A 21,086-nucleotide genomic window follows, 5' to 3' on the forward strand; every position below is an offset into this window, starting at 1 on the left:
TATTATTATTATTATTATTATTATACTAGCTATTAAATAAAAGGATATAATTATATTTCAATATTGTAGTAATTATAATAATAATAATACTAGGTAAAGTATTAAGTTTAATGCTTTTTTATTAGAGAATATATGTAACATCCTCTTGAGTTGAGTCGGGTTGAACCAAACCTGGTTGGGGTAGCATGGATGATAAGTGGACTTATTTGCATGGAAAGTTTAGGACTTGTTTGCAGCCAAACATACAGTGTGGGTATTAAGTTGTGTCTTTGTACACTTGAGGTACCAAGTAGATATGTTACACAGCCAAATCACTTCTTCTAGAGTCTACCCATTCCTATCATTTTCACTTTCCTATTTTCACGTTTTTCATTTTCTTCTTAAGTTTCCCTTCCATTTCCTTGCACTTTTCATGCAAGTTACGCAGTAAGTCCACTCCAAGTAAGTAGAATTCCTTGAAGTTATATGTTATCCACTCTTTAATTGAGTTATATTGGAGATGAGTTATGAGAATTCTTGTGTATAGGAGAAGAAAGTTCAAAGGTAGCAGAAAAGAGAAGTTAAAACAGAGCCCCAGCTTTGTGGCAAGACAGGTTTGATATCTCTTGTTATTTCCCATGTTCTTTGCATGAAAAATTGTGTGGAGTGTGCTCATGAGATGATATGTTGCTTGTTGTTGGGTGGAAGTACTGGAAATGATGTGAAAACAGGGGATGAATATATGAAACGGAAACAGAGTTTGCTGGAAATGTTACCAGCAACTTCATCTTGATTTTGAACCCATATAATGATAGAATTAGGAATTGTCATAGAAGAGTTATTTGTTCCTTTCTGTGTTAGCTTTACATGGGCTTTTGAATCATTCAATTTGAAGTTGTATATTGAGAGTTATGGCCAAAAGAACACAGACTGCACAATCTGGAATCACGTCGCGCGCTCGCGCATACTGGAAAGCAAGTCGCGCTCGCGATTTCCTATTGCGCGCTCGCGACTTGAGTCAGGTAGCTCTCTGACTCTCAAATGGCACAACTCGCGCTCGCGACTTTCACATGCGCGGTCGCGAGTTTGGCCAGAAGCTCTCTGACTCTCAGTGTGCGCATCTCGCGCTCGCGAATCACACAAGCGCGCTCGCGACTTCATCTCGCGCTCGCGACTTGTGCTGCGCGGTCGCGACTTCAGCCAGAAACACACTGACTCTCAGGATGCACAAGTCGCGCTCGCGACTTTCACATACGCGGTCGCGACTTGTGCTGTGACCCTCTTTTGCCTTTCATTTGCTATGTAATCACATTCCTTTGCTCAACATGCATGCATCCAATCATTTTACAACAAAAATACAACATAAGAACATGGATTAAAACAACATGTAAGCATTTATATGGTGTGAAATCAAATCAATATGATGAACGATGACGTGGTGAAACCATTTATGTGCTATTGTGTTACATTGTTGACATGCTAATCTTAAGCTCCATTGAGGTTAGGTAGAAACCATGTAGATAAGGCTATGTCGCGACATAGAATAGCAGATTTGCGCCCCATACAGTTTGGAACTCCGGCTATAGGCCGTTGAGTGGATATGATCAAACCGTGCGGTGCAAATCCGGTTAGGGGCACCAAAGCGGACAGTATATCACTAGGTCATACAGTGGCATAGGCGAATCCGGTTCGGGGCCTATAGCCTACAGTATTTATACAGTTTATCTTATCACTTCGGTTTCACTATAACCTTATGGAGCCATTCAGATATCTTGACATAACATTTCATGAATTATACAGAATTATAAACAGTACAAAAGATAATCAAGATATCATGAAAGTATCATAATGTGTGAGCTTATATGTGCCATATATGTTTCCAAGGTTCGTTCTATATATGTATGCGTTTAATTGTTTCTTTATTTGTTGAGTTATCCACTGAGCATTACTTGCTCAGCGAGTTACCTGTTTAACTCGCAGGTTTTGAGACTGGTCCATAGAGAGTCCGCGTACAACTGCTGCAGTTCATCAGTAGAAGACTCGGTCTTCAGGGTAGAAACTCATTTTGTTTTTCTTTTTATGGCATGTACAGGGCACACAGTTGGGCCCATTTCATTTTGTAAACTTGTATCATGTTTTGTAAATATAAATTACATTATTTTTGGAAACAGTACCAGCATGTTATTATATTCAATATACAGTATGTTTTCAGCATATCAGACCATACAGTCAACCAGTTTGTAGCATCTCGACTCAGTTCATTCGGGTTTATGGGTGGACCGGGAAGGGGTGTTACAAATTTTGGTATCAGAGCCCTAGGTTTAATTTCCCCGGGCTTGAATGCATCAGTCAGTATATGTACATGCCATGACTACCCTGATGAACTAAGCAGTTGTTATTATTTTAGGAGGATGTCTCAGGAAGGTGAAAGTGAGTCACACGCCTCCAGAGCAGTGGAGGGTGAGGCTCCAGCAGCACCAGGTCAAGCTAGAACAGTGGAGGGTGAGGCTTCAAGAGCACTAGGTCAAGAGGTGCTGTTAAAACAACTTGCAGACACTTTTAGACAAATTGCAGGAGTGATGCCTCAAGCACCCGTAATAGTAGAAAGAGAGAGAAAACCCCCACTGGAGAAGCTTAGAAAATATGGTGCAAAGGAATTTAAAGCTAGTAAAGATGATAGTCCCGAAGTAGCTGAGTATTGGTTAGATGGGACATCGAGAGTCCTAGAACAATTGCAGTGTACAGCAGAAGACAAGTTGATTTGTGCCACTTCATTGCTGATAGAGGAGGCATATACATGGTGGACCACTGTGCAACAGAGAGTAACAGCAGATCAGCGTACTTGGCAATTCTTCTTGGATGAATTCAAGAAGAAGTTCATTACCGAGGCTTACCTAGATGCGAGAAGGAAAGAATTCTTATACCTGCGACAGAACAGAATGTCTGTAGCTGAATACGAAAGAGAATTTACTAGACTCAGCAGGTATGGTAAGCAGGTAGTGGCTACAGAAGCCGAAAGGTGTAAGAAGTTTCAAGAAGGCTTGAATGATGAGATTCAGATGGGAGTGGTAGCTTCCAGATTCAGAGAGTTCTCAGCCTTGGTAGAGGCAGCTCAAGAGATAGAGCGAATACAGGTCAATCAGCGTTCTAGACGCCAGCGATCTCAGCAGAGAAGAGACCAGACTCAGAGTGCACTCAATATATCCCAGTCAGAAAGCAAGAGATTCAGAAGTGCAAGTAGTTCATCTGGTTCTAGGCCTTCTTTGAGTCAAGGCTTAGTCAGGGGCACTAATATGCCAGCAGCATCAGTGGTGGCTAGTTCTACCAGTGGGAGTCGAGGTTCAGGCAGAGGTTCTGGTAGAGGCACTGGTAGAGGTGCAGAGTCAGTCGGTTATACTTCGTCACTTTGTGAGCACTGTGGCAGACGACATGGTGGAGATTGTTGGTTGGTGACTGGTAAATGTTGGACATGCGGAGCCTCAGATCATCAGAAGAAGGATTGTCCTAAAAGGGCAAGAGTTCCTACACCGTTCATAGCAGGCCGAGGTCGAGGCGAGACCTCCGGAATGCAGAGACAGCAGTCAGAGACTGTGGACAGGCCTGAGACTAGGGGTCCAGCCAGGGTTTATGCTATACGAGCCAGAGAAGAGGAGGAAGCCCCAGATGTTATAGTTGGTGAGTTTTCTTTATTCGAGCATGTAGTTTATGCTTTGATTGATCCTGGCTCATCTCATTCATACATTAGTGTGCCTACACCCTGGGTTAAAGGGTTAGCGGTTGCACATGTGGGTCAGGGTATGTTGGTTACCAATCCATTAGGAGATGTAGTAACAACTCATACAGTGATCAAAGACTGTCCAATTGTTATTCATGGAAAGGAATTTCCAGGAGATCTTATGGAGTTGCCATTTAGAGAATTTGATGTTATTTTGGGTATGGATTGGCTATCTAGACATAATGCTCTAGTTGATTGTGCAAAGAAAAGGGTGACGTTATCTACATCAGCAGGGGAAGAGATTACAGTAGTCGGGAAGCGGCGAGATTTTTTGAGTAATGTGATATCAGCCATGGCAGCAAAGAGATTAATTCAGAAGGGTTGTGAAGCATACTTGGTATGTGCGTTACAAATAGAGAAAGAAAAGTTGAAAGTGGAAGATATACCAACAGTATGTGATTATCCAGATGTGTTTCCAGATGAGTTACCAGGGTTACCACTAAGGAGGGAAGTAGAGTTTACCATCGATGTCTATCCTGGAGCAGCACCAGTATCTATTGCACCTTACAGAATGGCACCAGCAGAGTTAAAAGAGTTAAAGATTTAGCTGCAGGAGTTATTAGACAAAGGCTTTATCAGACCCAGTGTATCACCTTGGGGAGCACCGGTATTATTTGTTAAGAAGAAAGATGGATCATTCAGATTGTGCATTGATTACAGACAGCTGAATAAGCTGACGATCAAGAATAAGTATCCATTGCCTCGCATCGACGATTTGTTTGATCAGTTAAAAGGTGCAGGTATATTTTCTAAGATTGACCTCAGATCAGGATACCATCAGGTGCGGATAAAGGAAGAAGATATCTCCAAGACTGCATTCAGGACCCGATATGGTCACTTTGAATTTTTAGTAATGCCATTCGGTCTCACAAATGCACCGGCGGTTTTCATGGATCTTATGAACCGTATGTTTCATTCATACCTGGATCAGTTTGTGGTGGTGTTTATAGATGACATTTTGGTCTACTCCAGAGACAGGGCAGAACATGATAAGCATTTACGGATTGTACTTCAGACATTGAGAGATAAACAGCTATATGCTAAGCTCAGTAAGTGTGAGTTTTGGCTAGAAGAAGTTTCTTTCTTAGGACATGTGGTGTCATCAGAGGGTATCAGAGTGGATCCTAAGAAGATTGAAGCTATTGTTGATTGGAGACCACCCAGGAATGTCACAGAAGTTCGAAGTTTTCTAGGTTTAGCCGGTTATTACAGACGGTTTGTAAAGGGATTCTCCATCATTGCATCACCTTTAACAAGATTATTGAGGAAAGAGGTTGTATTTCAATGGGATGCTAGATGTCAGCAGAGTTTTGACATTTTGAAGAGAAAGTTGACTGAAGCACCAGTGTTAACTCAGCCAGTGTCAGGTAAAGACTTTGAGATTTACAGTGATGCCTCTCATACTGGGTTGGGATGTGTACTCATGCAAGATAAGAAAGTGGTCGCCTATGTCTCCAGACAATTGAAGCCACATGAATTGAATTATCCAACCCATGATTTAGAACTAGCAGCCATTGTTCTAGCATTTAAAGTATGGCAGCATTATCTGTATGGTGAAAAGTGTTACATTTACACAGATCATCAGAGTTTAAAGTACTTACCAACACAGAAGGACTTGAATTCAAGACAACGGAAGTGGATGCAAATTCTGGCTGATTATGATTATGTCATTAATTACCATCCGGGCAAAGCTAATGTAGTAGCTGATGCCCTTAGCCGGAAATCCTTGTATGCTTTGAGCTTAATGAGAATTAGTATGGAGTTACAACAGCAAGGAGCTATTCTCGCACAGATGCAAGTACAACCATCTTGGCTTCAGGAAGTTGCAGAAGCACAGAAGAAAGATTCACAAATAGCCCTATGGGTTAAACAAGTCCAGGCAGATCATGGTGGGAAATTTAGATTGGATAGCAATGGAGTTTTGTTTTATGCAGATCGAATTGTTGTACCACCGACAGGTGAGATCAGACAAAAGATTTTGCATGAAGCTCATAACGGTCTATATACAATGCATCCAGGTAGTACCAAGATGTATCAAGATTTGAAGACAGGCTATTGGTGGCCGGGCATGAAGAGAGACATCGGAGATGTTGTAACAAGATGTTTAACATGTCAACAAGTAAAAGCAGAACATCAACTGCCATCCAGGTTACTTCATCCAATAACAGTGCCAACATGGAAATGGGATCAGATCACGATGGATTTTGTTACTGGCTTACCTCAGACACAGCGGAAGCATGATGCAGTATGGGTGATTGTGGACAGATTAAGCAAGTCTGCTCATTTCCTACCAGTTAAGACGGACTATTCTCTGGACAAGTTAGCAGAAATTTATGTTAGTGAGATAGTTCGACTACATGGAGTTCCATCATCCATTATCTCGGATCGTGATCCAAGGTTTACATCGAAGTTCTGGGGTAAACTTCAAGAGGCATTAGGAACGAAACTGCATTTCAGCACTGCATTTCATCCACAGACAGATGGGCAATCAGAGAGAGTGATTCAAATCCTGGAAGACATGTTGAGATCATGTGTTATTGAATTTGAAGGCAGTTGGGACAAATATGTATCTCTCATGGAGTTTGCCTACAACAACAGCTATCAAGCGAGCATCAAGATGGCACCCTATGAAGCATTGTATGGTAGAAGATGCAGAACACCTGTATGTTGGACAGAACTTAGTGAGAAGAAGATTTTGGGTCCAGATTTGGTGAGAGACACAGAAGAGAAAGTAGAAATCATCAGAAGACGGCTAAAGGAAGCAAGTGATCGACAGAAATCCTATGCGGATTTAAAGAGAAAAGACATTGAGTATTCAGTTGGGGATAAAGTATTTTTGAAAGTTTCACCATGGAAGAAGATCTTAAGGTTTGGACAAAAGGGTAAGCTAAGTCCTAGGTTCATTGGTCCATACGAGATTGTTGAACGCGTAGGACCATTAGCCTATCGCCTAGCATTACCTCCAACCTTAGATCGAATCCATAATGTATTTCATGTATCCATGTTGAGAAGATACAGATCAGATCCCTCACATGTATTATCAGCAGAAGAGATTGATATTCAGCCGGATCTCACTTATGAAGAAGAACCAGTTCAGATCCTAGCCAAAGAAACTAAAGAATTGCGGAACAAGAAAATAGCATTGGTGAAAGTTCTTTGGAGGAATCATAAGACAGAAGAAGCAACTTGGGAATCAGAAGACACCATGCGACAACAATATCCGCATCTGTTCACAACAGGTAAACTTCGGGACGAAGTTTTTATTTAGAAGGGGAGAACTGTAACATCCTCTTGAGTTGAGTCGGGTTGAACCAAACCTGGTTGGGGTAGCATGGATGATAAGTGGACTTATTTGCATGGAAAGTTTAGGACTTGTTTGCAGCCAAACATACAGTGTGGGTATTAAGTTGTGTCTTTGTACACTTGAGGTACCAAGTAGATATGTTACACAGCCAAATCACTTCTTCTAGAGTCTACCCATTCCTATCATTTTCACTTTCCTATTTTCACGTTTTTCATTTTCTTCTTAAGTTTCCCTTCCATTTCCTTGCACTTTTCATGCAAGTTACGCAGTAAGTCCACTCCAAGTAAGTAGAATTCCTTGAAGTTATATGTTATCCACTCTTTAATTGAGTTATATTGGAGATGAGTTATGAGAATTCTTGTGTATAGGAGAAGAAAGTTCAAAGGTAGCAGAAAAGAGAAGTTAAAACAGAGCCCCAGCTTTGTGGCAAGACAGGTTTGATATCTCTTGTTATTTCCCATGTTCTTTGCATGAAAAATTGTGTGGAGTGTGCTCATGAGATGATATGTTGCTTGTTGTTGGGTGGAAGTACTGGAAATGATGTGAAAACAGGGGATGAATATATGAAACGGAAACAGAGTTTGCTGGAAATGTTACCAGCAACTTCATCTTGATTTTGAACCCATATAATGATGGAATTAGGAATTGTCATAGAAGAGTTATTTGTTCCTTTTTGTGTTAGCTTTACATGGGCTTTTGAATCATTCAATTTGAAGTTGTATATTGAGAGTTATGGCCAAAAGAACACAGACTGCACAATCTGGAATCACGTCGCGCGCTCGCGCATACTGGAAAGCAAGTCGCGCTCGCGATTTCCTATTGCGCGCTCGCGACTTGAGTCAGGTAGCTCTCTGACTCTCAAATGGCACAACTCGCGCTCGCGACTTTCACATGCGCGGTCGCGAGTTTGGCCAGAAGCTCTCTGACTCTCAGTGTGCGCATCTCGCGCTCGCGAATCACACAAGCGCGCTCGCGACTTCATCTCGTGCTCGCGACTTGTGTTGCGCGGTCGCGACTTCAGCCAGAAACACACTGACTCTCAGGATGCACAAGTCGCGCTCGCGACTTTCACATACGCGGTCGCGACTTGTGCTGTGACCCTCTTTTGCCTTTCATTTGCTATGTAATCACATTCCTTTGCTCAACATGCATGCATCCAATCATTTTACAACAAAAATACAACATAAGAACATGGATTAAAACAACATGTAAGCATTTATATGGTGTGAAATCAAATCAATATGATGAACGATGACGTGGTGAAACCATTTATGTGCTATTGTGTTACATTGTTGACATGCTAATCTTAAGCTCCATTGAGGTTAGGTAGAAACCATGTAGATAAGGCTATGTCGCGACATAGAATAGCAGATCTGCGCCCCATACAGTTTGGAACTCCGGCTACAGGCCGTTGAGTGGATATGATCAAACCGTGCGGTGCAAATCCGGTTAGGGGCACCAAAGCGGACAGTATATCACTAGGTCATACAGTGGCATAGGCGAATCTGGTTCGGGGCCTATAGCCTACAGTATTTATACAGTTTATCTTATCACTTCGGTTTCACTATAACCTTATGGAGCCATTCAGATATCTTGACATAACATTTCATAAATTATACAGAATTATAAACAGTACAAAAGATAATCAAGATATCATGAAAGTATCATAATGTGTGAGCTTCTATGTGCCATATATGTTTCCATGGTTCGTTCTATATATGTATGCGTTTAATTGTTTCTTTATTTGTTGAGTTATCCACTGAGCATTACTTGCTCAGCGAGTTACCTGTTTAACTCGCAGGTTTTGAGACTGGTCCATAGAGAGTCCGCGTACAACTGCTGCAGTTCATCAGTAGAAGACTCGGTCTTCAGGGTAGAAACTCATTTTGTTTTTCTTTTTATGGCATGTACAGGGCACACAGTTGGGCCCATTTCATTTTGTAAACTTGTATCATGTTTTGTAAATATAAATTACATTATTTTTGGAAACAGTACCAGCATGTTATTATATTCAATATACAGTATGTTTTCAGCATATCAGACCATACAGTCAACCAGTTTGTAGCATCTCGACTCGGTTCATTCGGGTTTATGGGTGGACCGGGAAGGGGTGTTACAATATACCTAGTAGGTTATAATTAATTATGGTTGTAATCCTTAATCTATATACAGTAGAGTTCTAGGTATAATTATACTAATATATATGATACTAATAAAAAATAAGAGAACATTTAATTAAGATCCAATTACAATTATGTTTACAAGTTCATTAGTGATATTTTATACAATCATATTCTAAATTACTATAGTTATATATAGATTTCATATTCTACACTATTAATTAAAAAACTATAATTATATTTCGAAATTATAGTAATTGTAATAATAATAATAATAGGTAAAATATTAAGTTGAATACTTTTTTTTATTAGAGAATGTGTCTACTAGGTTATAATTAATTATGGTTTTTGTAATCCTTAATCTATATATACCAGACTTTTAGGTATAATTATACGAATATATATGATAATACTAATAAAAAAATAAGAGGACATTTAATTAAGATCCAATTATAAGGGTGATGTTATTTCCAGAGCAACTATTGTTAATACCAGAGCAAATTTATGATTTAGACATGATTACCCTTTACTCTTCTCTTTAATCGTGTATCCTTTCTTCACAAATGCATAACTTCTTATCTCAACTAATATCTGAAATAATTCAATCACAAAAAAAGTTATATTTTAATTTAATTACTTGATCAGTTACAGTTGAAATATCGTTAGTATTCCTTATATTTTTCACTTTCTTGTTTTTGTAGAGAATTGAATGATTTAGTTTATTCCAATCTTCACCACTATTAGTGAGAAAAAAGCAAGGAGTTTATATTATTTGGTAAAAGATAAAATTGTATATAATCAATGAATTAATCGATAAGAAACGGTCAATTTGCATCACTTCATGAAATAATATTATATCTTGCTTGTAGAACTGTGGGTGCTTCAATTCAAGAATTTGTTGTGTGCTTTTTTATGTATATGGTGGGATTTCTAAATTTTATTTAACTTATTAATTACTGTGATGGGAGAATTTGATTATCCCATTTAAATAGAAGCACTTCTTATACAACCATAGAAATATGAGAAATAAGCCAGAGATGTTGTCAACCGTCAAAATCAAGTGAATCAAGTAAATTATTTTGGACTGAATTATTTTCAGATATTGGGTGAAATAAGAAGTTTTGCTATGAATGAATTGAAGGGAGATGGATGAGCAATGGGAAAGGAAAATGGTATTTTTGTCTATATCATAAATTTGATCTGGTATTAACAATCGTTGCTCTGGAAATAACACCACCCAATTATAATTGCATCTACATTAATGATATTTTATACGAGTCACATCCTAACTTACTATAATTATATTTAAATTTTATATTCTACACACGTCATATTTTAAATTAAAATCTAATTATAATCATCATTAGAAATTTACTAGTGACGTTGATAAGTAGTTTTTAAAATTTTTAATTATAACATTATTAGCATTCTATTCAATTAATAACTTTTTTAATTTTTAATAAATTTCATAATTATCAAACTAGAAAAAAAAATTCAACTAAATTACTAAGACATAAATTGAAACACCCCAAATTTTTATTTTCAAAACTTTCGAATTTCTATTAAATCAAAAATTAGAATTTTTGATTGTGTAGGTTGCTAGTACTATAAAATCTCTGACCGTGTGCAATTCGCGAGTTGGGCCTAAGCCCAAATTATAGTTGAAATGAGAATTTTCTAAACTACTTAAGAATTGCATTGGACATTAAATATTAAAATAATGAGAATAAATCAAACCGAACCCAAAAACCAAACAAATCGAGCCAAATTATTGAATTAGATCAAATCGGTCTGAATTGAACTGAAATGGTCTAGAAGCCCTAGATTTTTTCCTTTATAAATCGGCTTAACCTTAGATAGCAAGGTAAAGAAATCTTTGGTGTAAGTAGTAAACAGTCAATAATGATGCTTAAGCATGAAATATTAATAATTAAAGTTTTGTATTGTGATTAGATATTTATATTATTATTATTATTATTATTATTATTATTATTTGATATGGAGGATGGGTTATTTGGATTGATTGCCCGATGAATGGGCTGTGTGAATTGAGTAAGAGATTAAATGAATGAATACTAGTTATGGTGGACGGGGTTAGTTATTTTGGATTTGCCCGAAGGATGGGCTTTGAAAACGTACTGTTGAATTGAGGTTTAGTCAAATTTTAGGGAAGGTGCTGTCGAAATTTCGATAGAACTTAGACTAGTCTTAATTGATAACATAATTAATAAGTTTATTTAGATTAATTCTATAACTTGATACATAATAAATAAAGGGCTCTAATTATTTTATTATTATCATTATTATTCATTTAATTATTCAATTATTTATTTATTTTCATTATTATTGTTTATTATTATTATTTATTTTATCATTGTTGTTTATTGTTAATACTATTTATTTATTTGCATTTGAGTATGGATGTTTAATTGTGCATTGCATTACGATGTTTAATTGATCAATATGTTTGCATTTAATTGCAATACTTAATTAGTTGTGATGTGACAATGTTTTGTCATGTTTGTGTGGAGTTGGAATGAAGTGGGTCACCATGGGTTTGTGAGGGCAGTCTACGAGACCGTTGACCGTATGGGAGATCGGCGCCCCGTGTGCACCTGATGATATGATATGGATAATATGGATAAACCACAGGGTGGCCTCCTGTTGGTATGGAAAAGAAAAGGGAGAATGGAAAAACAATGAGAGGGCTGGTCAAGTGAGGATTAGACCGGTTGGCCGTATGGGGGGATCGGCTCCCTGGTGCACATGTTATGAGAGGGTGGGCCATGTGTGAGGACAACTCATTGGGGGTTTCGGTGATGCCACAAATCAATTTCCACGTGATATGATTATGTGAAGATGTTAATAATTGTGAGTGCTGGCGATATGCCATTTGTGTGACTGGCTGCGTGAGCATATAACTAGTTGAATGACTAGATTGATATGTATACACATTTGTGTGAATGCGTGTGTTGTACAATAATTATTACTCTTTAGAAAACTCATATGTCTTGTTTAATTTTTCAGGAAGTAAGTTTCTCTTTAATTCGGTTTAAGCTATGTTTCTTCGCTGCAGGGCTATAAAGAAATTTTCCTAGTTTCATAATTATTTTGCTATGTAACTATATATATAAGAAGCTATGTATATCAAACAGTTAGTGACTCCGCAGTTGTAGAATTTACATACATTTAGTCGTGTATTAACATAGATGAAATAATTCTGTGAGCCCATATTAGAAATGTGATGTATTGTAAATTTGGGCTCGAACTGTGGAATGTTGAAGATGATAAATTTGGGCCGAGGTATAATAAAATCTTGAGGTTTATTTTTTCTAGTAATATGGGCTAAATGTTTGAAATTTATATTGAGATAGTAGATTTTAGTGTTTCAGGCTTACTACGAGCCTCGGGGGCCTTAAGCTTACCTTGGCCCTAGTTCCGGTCCGGCCCATGGAAATGGGTCATGACACAATTTTCTATAATATATTTTATGTACAAAAGAACTAAACTCAAATTATTAAGATATTATAATTGAATGTATGTAATTTTATTAAATTTAGTTATGAATAAAATTATATTATTGTCCATAATATTTTATTTATTAATAAAAATTTAAAAATATAAATAACCACAGTTACAAATAAATAAAACCTCATAGACTAAATAATTATTCTCCCTACAAACTAGTTTTTTGAATGTGTGTTGCACTTATCGTTATATATATATATATATAATTCAATTAAAAAATAAGACGAAATATATTAAAAAAATTAATTAAATTAAGATGTTGCAGGAAAGAAAATTATAAAAACGAATTATAACAATTGACACAGTAAAAAAAGAAAAAAAGAAAAAATCCATTAAGAAAAATAATTAAATAAAGATATCTCATAAAAAAGTATAAGCACAAATCATGATAATTGATACCTTGAAAATTGTATTTTTTTTTATCACCTTAATTATGGTTTCATGAAAATCTAAAAAATACAATAAAGATGATTGCTATTATCTTGACAAAGTCAATGAAAAATATAGAGCATGTAAATTCATTAGTACCATGTTTATTAACATCAATAGCCTGTACAATATCAATATTTGTTATTTAAGTTGTATTTGATTTTATTTTAATCTGATTTTCATATTTTTTTACATTTGTTAATACCTTTTATTTTTACCCTTTTATCTTAGTATTTTTTTGAAATGAATTATTCATGTACTTGTATTTTCAAGGATAAAATAGTGCATTTCTAAATAAGAATGATAAATTTAATTTTGACAAAATAATAATTATTTCTAACGCTTTTAACAAAAACAAAGCATAAAACTATACATGAAAGGATAAAATAGTTGGACGAAATTAACATTAAGATAAATCTTGCACTTTAAACCTTTTTTTTTTTTTTAAATAAAGAGGAAGGTATTAATTCTGTCAAGAATTCCAAAGAAAAAGTCCGTAAAGAAACTACACGCGACCAAGCCGCTCCAACCCTGTCTGCATCCAAAAACTGCCTAGCTTGAAGAGAAGGAACCTCCATAAAGCAAACACCCACTGTCTTATCCACAACTTCCTTAGAGAGACAGTCAACAATTAAATTGGCATTTCTAAATACTTTCACAAATTCCACCTGCCATGACTTTCAAAGCATAGCTTGACATTCATGGAACAAATTGTGAAGACGATAAGAACCAGATGAAGACCCAAGCAACCAATCAACCACATCATGGGCATCCACCTGCACCACCAAACGATTCCACCATTTGTCCCAAGCTATTTTAAGTGCATTAAAAACTCCCTAAACTTCCGCTTCCATGGCAGTATAGATACCCAGACTCGCCTTAAAACCCATAAGCCATTGGCCTCTATCGTCTCGAAAAACACCGACATACACAGCTACTCCCGGATTACCTCTCGAGCATCTTGCACTTAAAACTTTAATTTTTCACGACTTTTTAGTTTTTATATTCTACTACATTTACCAAAAAATACAAAGAATACAAACTTAAAGCACTATCACCAAGAAATTTTAATTATTCATATAAGATTACATCTATGTTATTGAATTTCTGAATACATGTAATTACAAATCGACAATCAATGAAAAGTACAAAAACTGCTAAGTAGAAGAAGAAAAACTATAAACAAAATACAAGCATATCTAATTCTTGAAAATCCTATTTATACATACAGACATACACCATTTATATTAAAATTTTATATATAAATTCGATAACCCTTATATCGTTAGATTTACCATACTAATAATTAAATATTAAGTCATAAAAGGAAACTTATGGAATTAGTATCATAAAAGTATCATCAATTGTTTTTCTACTAATATAGGTTAATAAAAACTAGAACATAATTATATTATAAACAATTACAAAACAAAAAATTATTAATTCAAGTTAGAAAATTGTGACAAATAAATAATCAAAGAAAAGCAAAAAATTTTCATAGCGAAATCAAAGAAAGTTGTTCTAGAAGTAAAAAAAAAAAAAAATTATCGTAAAAAAAAAAACTAAGGGAACTAACATATACTAATAAAAACACATAACATAATTATATTATGAATGATTATTGACATATTATTAAATAAAGTTATAAAGTTATAAAATCTCCATAATTTATATACAGCACAAAAAGAAGAAAGTAATCTCTCTTGTTTAACATGACAAGTTAAAGTTTTCTCTTGTACTTGTTACAAGTGTCCTTTTTCCCTTTTGTTCTCTGTCTTTCTACCATCAGTTATGGCAAGCTCCAGTGAATCAGACCCCCTCTCCTTTGGATGAAATTTATATCCACTTGTCTATTAAAGAGAAATAAGGTCGGTTAATTATGAACGGACCAAAATAAGGGGCTGGGGAACCGATAGAAGAATGGAAATGGTGTTTAGGGAAAGGCTATCGATGGATAGACCAGTTAATTTCCTGGCTTTCATAAATACAATGGTTGTACTTGGAGACTACCGAAGGGGCTGATTGTCAAAGAGTTGGGTACTAATGCCTTCCCCTTTCATTTTTTCACCCAATTGATCATGATCGTGTTATTGATGGTGGTCCGTGGAACTGGTCACATAATCTCTTTATTCTCAAATCACTATCTCCAGGTGATAAACTACGGAATGTAAAACTTATTTGTCACGCTGGAATCAAGCCAATTCCATTCTATACTGATTGACAAGACCCGCACGATTTTGTCCCATAGGTGAAATTGGAAACTTTTCAGCAAGTCACCCATCCTAGGATTTCTATTAAGCGAGCACGCTTAACCCTGGAGTTCTTCCAACTCTCCAAGTTATTCTACCAAAAGGTAACTCTGGTGATTAGTTTCTCCATTTTTGATATATGATCCGATATATTTCCATGCTCCGCATTCCACTATTCATAGCTAGCCTGCCATCCTAGAAGCTAGCCATAAGCTTTGCTCTACCTGCTCTTTTAGGATCACTTTGCCGGGTCAGGATGTCACATTGCTGCTGTGGATTTTTATGTCCAAGTTCATAATCTTCCCATTGGCTTTATGTCGGAAAATACTGCAAAAGGTATTGGGAACTATGTTATACTTATATTGAAGCGGATCCTAAAGACTTTATTGGTATATGGAGGGATTACATGAGGATTAGAGCGAGGGTGGATGTGCATCGACCACTTAAACATTGTATGTAGATTAAGAAGAATGGCAAAGACTAGATGTGGATTGATTTTAAGTATAAAAAGTTGTCCATCTTTTTTGTTTTTATGTGGTTTGTTTGGTCATGTTGACCGCTACTATAGTAAACTTTTTAAATCTCATACATTTACTAAAGAGTAGTTTTGATTATGGTTCATGCGCAAACAGTCGTCATGTAACTCAAATTGAAAAAAGATGGCTAAGAACAGAAGCAGAGGAGAGTCCGATGAAGAAGGAAGGTTCAAGGCCGATGGATGTGGAAACTCCTATTATTGTGGGATTTGATAAATTTTGGTTCAAATTCAAATTCTAGCCTAATCCCTACTAGTGCGGCAAAGTCAAAAGGAAAGGATAAGCACTAAGTTACTAGTTTTTAGGAAAATAAGTAGGGATGGAAGCGGTGCGGGTACCTGCGAAATTTAAGCTACTCGTACCTATATCCATTTAAAATTTTACTACTCATATCCGTTTAAAACCCGTTTAAATATCCATTTAAGTACCCGTATCTAAACTCGTTTAAATTTTTACTATCTGTACCCTTCTAAAATCCGTTTAAAGTACCCTTATATGGGTAGGATACCCGCGAACCTTAAATATCGAAATCCAAACTTTTTTAAAATATAATTTTTATTAGTAATGAATAGGATATCCATGAGTACCTGATAGCGGTAACGGGTAGTGGGTACTGAAAGACCTATGCTCGTGCCCTACCCGTATTCATTACAGATATTAATTTCACTATTCGTACCCGTCCTAAAACTACTTATAACTATTCAAATTCTCTTTAAACGGATCGGAGCGAGACGAATACCCTAAAATACCCGCACCGCTTCCATCCCTAAAAACAAGTATGTTTCTATTCGGCAGTCCATGACAAATATTAATTTAGTCTCTCTAACCATTGGAGTTTTATGTAAATTCACAGATTGGTTCTAGCTAAATATTTATATTCTATCATATTTGAAACAACTGGTTACAAATAGTGTTGAAGAAGGTGGCAGCTCTTAACAAAATTTAAAAAGGTTCATTGAGTGGATGAGAGAGTAGGTAGTTTCATTATGTCATTAGAATTTACTTTATTTTTTTCTTGGAATAATATGTTGGTATCATTAGGGTGAGCAGTATTTGGTATGGACCAAATAACCAAAATGAACCAATTCATTTTGATTTAGTTCAATCAGCATTTTAAGAGTTAGTTAACTTTTTGGTTTGAATAATGATAATTGAACAAATTTTGATTTTTGGTCCGGTCACTTACATAGTGACAGCTTATTTCGCAAGTGTACGAAAAAACTTGACAGCTTATTTCGCAAGTGTACGAATTACTACAAGTAATATATGATAAGTAAGATATCGTTTCCACGAGAATTGTATTCCAAGTACCAAAATTATGTTATCTCGTTATCATTTAAACAATAATTGAGAGAATTGTTTTATAAATATAAAATAAACAAAAGTCAAGTAAACAAGATTTGATTAAAAGGAATCAAGGGATTAAAACTAATAGGGATTTTGATTTCACTTAATCCTATCCAATTTATTTCATTAGTTTATTAATCAATTTAATTATTCAAGTAGGGGAACAACTCTGAATTCACTAACAAGCTCTTCCGATGTATTGTTAGCTATTTTAATTCCATTTAATTATCTATCTTCCAATAGCACAATCAAATATAAATTAAATCATTAAATTAGGTAGTTGTTTATGAATTCATAATTTAAGGTTGATAAATCATGAAAACCCCCCATGAGTCAAACCATATAGCTTCCGCATCAAGTTATTATTCTCATGTGTTTTATTAACTTTTTCATATCAAAAATCCTTCTTCCAATAGTGATAATTGAAATAAATCAATCCAGGGGAAAACTCTGCCTGAAAGCATTAAGTTTATCAATAAATCATAACTTGAATAAGGAAAAATAAATCTAATTGCATAAATTGGAAGAGAGATTAAGCTACATCAAACCCCTAGTATAATAGTTTAGTTAGACATGGCACTTAAATAAAACTCAATAATGATTGATAAGTATTTCATAATCAATAAGAATAATGAAAGAAATAAACAAGATTAAGAGTTTAGAAATAAGAACTAGTAATAATTTGCTTGGATGGCTTCCTTGAACCTTTGCACAACTCTTGAATACTTAATTTCTAAAGAAGAATAAAACTATATACAAAGCTATAAAATGAGAGAAAGAAAGAATAGATGTAGAATGGAGTGTATCAGATCCCCTTGAGATGAACTCTACTCTTCTTTATATAGACTTCTTTGAGAGAGGATTCCACATGGTTTAATGATCAAAGTTTTCTTTTGTTAGGTTGTAAAGCTCTCTTTTAGGTCTCCATTTTCTTCAATTATGACTCACCCATGTGCATAGAGTAGATCTTGGTTTGCATGTGAGGAAAGTTGTCCAAGATTAGCTCCATAAATTGGTGGAAGTTGGTTGACAACTTTTGACTCACTTTAGGATTCCTTGCTTGACACGGGCGTGCGTCCTAACACGGTTTGGGACGTGCGCGCCTCAGGAAGTCTTATGCAATAACAGCACGGGCGTGCTGATTAGCACGGGTAGACCGTGCTAAATGAATTTTTACCTCATTTTTGCCCTTTTCTTGCAAAACCCTACATTTTTCCTCAAAATCAAGTGAGTTGTGTTTCAAGGGAGCTTTTAAATAAAAACATATCAATATTACATAAAAACTAATTTAAATAAATTAAAAGTAATAGAAATTTTAATCAAAATCACAATAAAAATACTATAAAAATAACACTTATCACATAGCTAACTGAATTGATATCTAAGCCCAAAAATACATAATTTAGTTTGAAATAAATGAACTAAACCCAAATCGATCTGATTTAACTCACTATCTAACCGATTTTCACGCTTTTCGGTTCAAATTTGGTCATTATAAAATCTATTCAGTCCGATTTAGTTAAACTAAATGCTTACCCTTAGGTACCATGTACCCCGAAGGAGAAGCTATATGGCACTGGTTGAAATTGTAGCGAATAGAGCAAGGTGGGATCTATATCGAGAAATGCAGAACAAAAGTTAAAATTTGAATGATTAAAATGTGGAAGATTCACCTAATCAATTCTCCTTTTATCATAAATTTCTAGTATAAAAATAACTTTGAAATTAGGAACAACGTTCCTACAATTTAGAAACAGTGACCCGATGAAAATCTTATTTTCTCGTACTTTTTTTTAGTATTATTAAGGGTGTCACGCAAATTCTATTCTCTCGTACTTTTTTTTAGTATTACTAAGAGTATCCTTCCACCTTTAATTTAGTGGTTAGATGAGATACTAATTTATTTTCGTCGCAGAGCGATTATATTATCCTAATACTTAATATGGACTCTAAGGTCTAATTCTGCGATCACCAAGTTAAGATCTAGAGTAGTTTAATCGCTAAATCAAGTTATATTAGATTATCTACGCATACTTTTATGAATTGTGAATCTTTATTTGGTTTTATCGGCTCGAATGGGCTGATTGGTTATGAATTTTTTTTCCAGCCTAATAGAAAATAAAATATAGAACATTAGGCCCACTAAACTCAAATTTGAAGGACTTACTGGAAGAACCGGAGAAAGCTTTGCTCCTTGTGAAGACTGAAAACAAGAAACCAAGACAAGAGGCAGATCGGTAGACTTGGTAAGCTGAGGCAATATCAATGAACAGAGCTCTCGTGTCCATTGCTAAACGAGCTGCGACAAAAGTTAATAACTCAACTTCTCCTTCCCCCAATAGTAAACTATTTGTTGCAGGTTTCTCCCTCTCTCTCTCTTTCTCGCATCCATGTATTATTTATACCTTTATATGACACATTTCGCTTATGAAAGAGTATTCGTATATGTTTAAGGCTTGTCGTGGTCGGTTGACGAGAAATCGTTGAAAGATGCTTTCTCTTCTTTCGGAGAGGTTACTGAAGGTACTAATGAATATAATCTGCTATGAACTTCGTCTAACTTATGTTTGTCTTTTTATTTATGGATAAGCAATCCACCTGTTCGACGAATTGCCTAAATGACTATTATCTATGTTTCATTCTGACAATTAATCGGCAGTCAGTTTGCAGATAGGGATAATGGAAAACAAAATAATCTCGCATCCAATTCAGACAAGAAATATTCTCATTTCTTTTTATTGCTTCAGTTAGAATTGCATATGATAAAGTTAGTGGCAGATCAAGAGGCTTTGGTTTTGTCAATTTTACAAAAGAAGATGAAGCTATATCTGCAAAAGATGCCATGGATGGGAAGGTGAATTTAGGTTCTCTAACTTTACTTGAAATTACCCAATTTCAATTCTTGTCGAATAGCGAAAATTGTTTCTCATAAAAAATAGCTTCCATTTTCAGGCATTGTTAGGTCGACCGCTGCGAGTAAGCTTTGCTCTTGAAAAGGTTCGCGGTGGACCTGTAGTCGTCCCTCGCCTTTCAAATGCAGGAGATGACTTTAATCGCAAAGCTTAATTCCAATAACTCTATCCAAAAGAAAGAGTGTGTTTTCGTTGTATCATCATTTAGTAATGAAAGGTAATAAACTATGAGCTGTATTTCCATTCCTATTTTCCCCTATAACTCGTCTTCAGATAAATTGGAGAAAGAAAAAAGAAAACTAATAAATAAGATCATTTAATTCTGATATTTGAAAAATTCAACTATTTGGTTTTTATCATTTGAATTGAAAGAGAATTTTGCTGTAAACGACAAGGAAAAAAAAAAAAAATGTATTCCTACATCAGCAAAATTTCAATTTCCTTATATCTATCCCCTCAAAGGGGAATGTCAAATTGATGGTTATGGCTATATGATCTAGAGACTTTTCCATTTGTTTAAATAAGGGGGTTAAACGAATTAAAATATTGCTAATATGTAAATGGTGTTTTCAAATTTTCTTTTTCTATAATAAAATATAGAAACAATTTACTATGTTAAAGAGTTTTATTCGTCTATCAGGTCCCATGATGAATGGTTTTTAAGTTTATGACATGGCTTGAAAAATAATTTTTTTTATTTTTTATTTTATTTTTGTCGGTAGTCCACGTATTTGGGCCCGAATGTGCTAAAGTGAAGTTCTCTTTTATGTTATACAATGAAATGGAAACTACGGGGCCTTTGCATACAATTTGGGAATCATTTTTGCATCTCCTTGTGACCTTACATTGACTTGAAAAGACTTTCTCATGCGTCAACTGGAACACAAAATTGCATGTATATGGAAAA

At 35.4% G+C, this 21,086-nt stretch overlaps 1 protein-coding gene across 3 annotated transcripts; it reads left to right on the top strand.

Annotated features, from left to right (window-relative positions):
* Positions 1 to 19,332: 19,332 nt before the first annotated feature.
* Positions 19,333 to 20,516, top strand: LOC105635920 (glycine-rich RNA-binding protein 4, mitochondrial). 3 transcript variants are annotated; one of them, XM_020680023.3, is made up of 4 exons: positions 19,333 to 19,626; positions 19,722 to 19,790; positions 19,938 to 20,121; positions 20,220 to 20,516. In XM_020680023.3, exons 1-4 carry the CDS (start codon positions 19,533 to 19,535, stop codon positions 20,227 to 20,229), a joined length of 357 nt encoding a protein of 118 aa, XP_020535682.1. In that variant the 5' UTR covers positions 19,333 to 19,532; the 3' UTR covers positions 20,230 to 20,516. The 3 variants fall into 3 exon arrangements, with proteins under 3 accessions (XP_020535682.1, XP_037496663.1, XP_012074449.1); XM_037640735.2 differs by having other exon boundaries at positions 19,342 to 19,626; positions 20,015 to 20,131; XM_012219059.4 differs by having other exon boundaries at positions 19,352 to 19,626; positions 20,015 to 20,121.
* The last annotated feature ends 570 nt before the right edge of the window (positions 20,517 to 21,086 follow it).

The sequence above is a fragment of the Jatropha curcas genome, chromosome 9, assembly GCF_041381405.1.
Source record: "Jatropha curcas cultivar XTBG-Jc1 chromosome 9, XTBG_Jcur_1.0, whole genome shotgun sequence".
NCBI classification, from domain to species: Eukaryota; Viridiplantae; Streptophyta; class Magnoliopsida; order Malpighiales; family Euphorbiaceae; genus Jatropha; species Jatropha curcas.